The sequence below is a fragment of the Penaeus monodon genome, chromosome 16 (genome assembly GCF_015228065.2).
Source record: "Penaeus monodon isolate SGIC_2016 chromosome 16, NSTDA_Pmon_1, whole genome shotgun sequence".
NCBI classification, from domain to species: domain Eukaryota; kingdom Metazoa; phylum Arthropoda; class Malacostraca; order Decapoda; family Penaeidae; genus Penaeus; species Penaeus monodon.
In genome coordinates this window covers 20923379-20925878 of record NC_051401.1, presented here as the reverse complement: position 1 = coordinate 20925878, position 2500 = coordinate 20923379, and the positions used below count along the sequence as shown (strand labels likewise).

Below are 2500 nucleotides of genomic sequence, written 5' to 3'. Positions count from 1 at the left end.
CAGCAAGCGATTATAGCCAGAATAGATGCATACGCCCCCGTAATTATCGGAATTTGAATCATGATAAATCCAATAATTGTGAGAAAGATGCCAAATGAAAGGGACGCCGCCATACAGCCAGACCGTACAGTCATACCATACAACTGTTAGAGAATAAATTAAAAGTGTGATTAAATGACTCTATTTGATCCTTTTTCGTAATAATGAGTTTTGTAAGAGATTGAGTGAGTAGGGTAAGACGGAAGTATTTTCGATAACACAGTATGTATTTCATAAACAATATTAGTACTATTATTGTCATTATTATTATTGTCATTATTATTATTGTCATTATTATTATTATTATTATTATTATTATTATTATTATCATTATTATTATTATTATTATTATTATTATTATTATTATTATTATTATTATTTATGCAAAAGCCTCCTTAGATCTGTTAATTAAAATCAAACACCGAGTCACTACCAGTGACCTTGGGTGATTGAAGTTTGAGGCAATGGAACATCAACAAAAACATGCAAAATATGCAGAACCACAAATCAAAACATCCAGTCAAATCAATTCACACACACAAAAAACACTTCAGATTGGTAAGGCTCTTCTGAGAACATGTGCTGTGCTGTTTAATACTATTTTTTGGACTTCTAATTTTGGATTTCCTGGTATTTGTTCAAGAAACTTATCCGTACCTTTCTTTATAAGGCCAAGAGCTCCAATAACAACAGGCAAAGTTTTGGTTTTTAAATGCCACATCTTTTCCACCTCTATTTCCAAGTCTTTATACTTTGATATCTTCTCGAACACTTTCGTTGCGACATTTCTGTCTGAAGGGATGCTCATATCTATAAACAGGCAAGTGTTGTTTATTTTGTCCTTGATGACAATATCTGGACGATTTGCTTATATAGTACGATCCGTGTGAATTGAAAAGTTCCACAAGATTGTAGCATCTTTGCCTTCAGTAACTGGCTCTGGATGGTGTTTGTACCATTTATCTTGTGTTCCGATAGAAAAGTGTTTGCAGATCTTCCAGGGCAGGTACTTGCCCACTCTGTCCTGTCGATTTTTGTACTCATTCGGTGATCAATTGTCTCAACCTTGTCTTCACAAAACCTACACTTTGGATCAGTGCCATTGTGCAAGATGTTAGCTTGATAGTTTCTGGTAAACAAACTTTGATCTTGGGCTGCAAGAATAAAACCCTCTGTTTCCCCTTTAAGTCCAGAGCTTCTAAGCCACTGATGGGTTGTAGTTTCATCTACATCAGTGTGTTTGCTTTGAGCTGCAAACTGTCCGTGGAGAGGCTTTTCATGCCACCTAGATTCAAGTTTTTCTTGTCCGACCTTCTTTGCTTTTTGTTTTTTATGTTTAGCAGCTAATGTTGGCAACATATGTTCGATGTTTTCGCTCTCAATACCTAATTCCTGAGAAAATTTATTTGATTCCTTTATCATTGAGTGTGACCTTTTAGAGTTTTCATGTACTCTAACTAATTGAAGCATCCAATCGTTGGTTAGATCTAAGTATTGCAAGAGACCAATCGTTGTTGTTTTGTACGATAATTCCAACTCCATCATCCCCCTACCTCCTTTCCTTCTAGGGACGTACAGACAGTCTACGTCTGATTTAGGGTGATACATTCTGTTGCATGTCAATTGCTTCCTAATTTTGGTGTCAATTTGTTTGAGTTCACGTAAGTTCCAGTCTATTACATTAAAACTATGTCATCACAGGTATTGCAAGAGTGTTGATTGCTGTTAGTTTTTTCTTTGAGTTTAATTCTGTTTTCAGGATTGACCTTACTCTTCGGATACATTCTGTACATATTTTTTTCTTCATCTACGATTGTATCCCATTTCCTTTGTTTATTCCTAGATATTTATAGGTTTCTTCCTGATCTAATTCTTATATTACAGTATCAATACTTACCTTTATATTGTCAGATGTCACTAGTTTTCCTTGCTTAAAGGTTGTTTTAGCACACTTATCGAGACCAAACTTCATACCTATGTCATCACTGAAATCTTTACAGTTTTCAGCAACCTTTCCAATTCACCATCATTCTGAGCGTAAAGTTTCAAGTCATCCATATAGAATAAATGATTGATCTTCTTGTCCATGATCTTATATCCATACCCTGTGTTGTTAAGAAGCTTATTATTATTATTATTATTTTATACGAAAGTTTCCTTAGATCTGCTAATTAAAATCAAACACCGAGTCACTACCAGTGACCTAGGGTGATTGAAGTTTGAGGCAATGGAACATCAACGAAAACATGCAAAATATGCAGAACAACCACAAATCAAAACATCCAGTCAAATCAATTCACGCACAAAAAAACACATCAGATTGATAATGCTCTTCTGAGAACATGTGCTGTGCTGTTTAATACTATTTTTTGGATTTCTTCTAATTTTGGATTTCCTGGTATTTCCTCAAGAAACTTATCCGTACCTTTTTTTATAAGGCCAAGAGCTCCAATAACAACAG

The 2500-nt window shown here is 34.7% G+C and overlaps 1 protein-coding gene across 1 annotated transcript in view; it reads right to left on the bottom strand.

Moving 5' to 3' along the window:
* The window catches only part of LOC119582629 (splicing factor-like protein 1), a 5943-nt gene that overhangs the window by 1105 nt on the left and 2338 nt on the right, over positions 1-2500 (bottom strand). Inside the window, exon 2 of the mRNA XM_037931021.1 lies at positions 1-143. This exon is cut by the window's left edge and continues 11 nt beyond it. Within this exon, the coding sequence (XP_037786949.1) occupies positions 1-143 (143 nt within the window). The remainder of the gene's footprint in view (positions 144-2500) is intronic.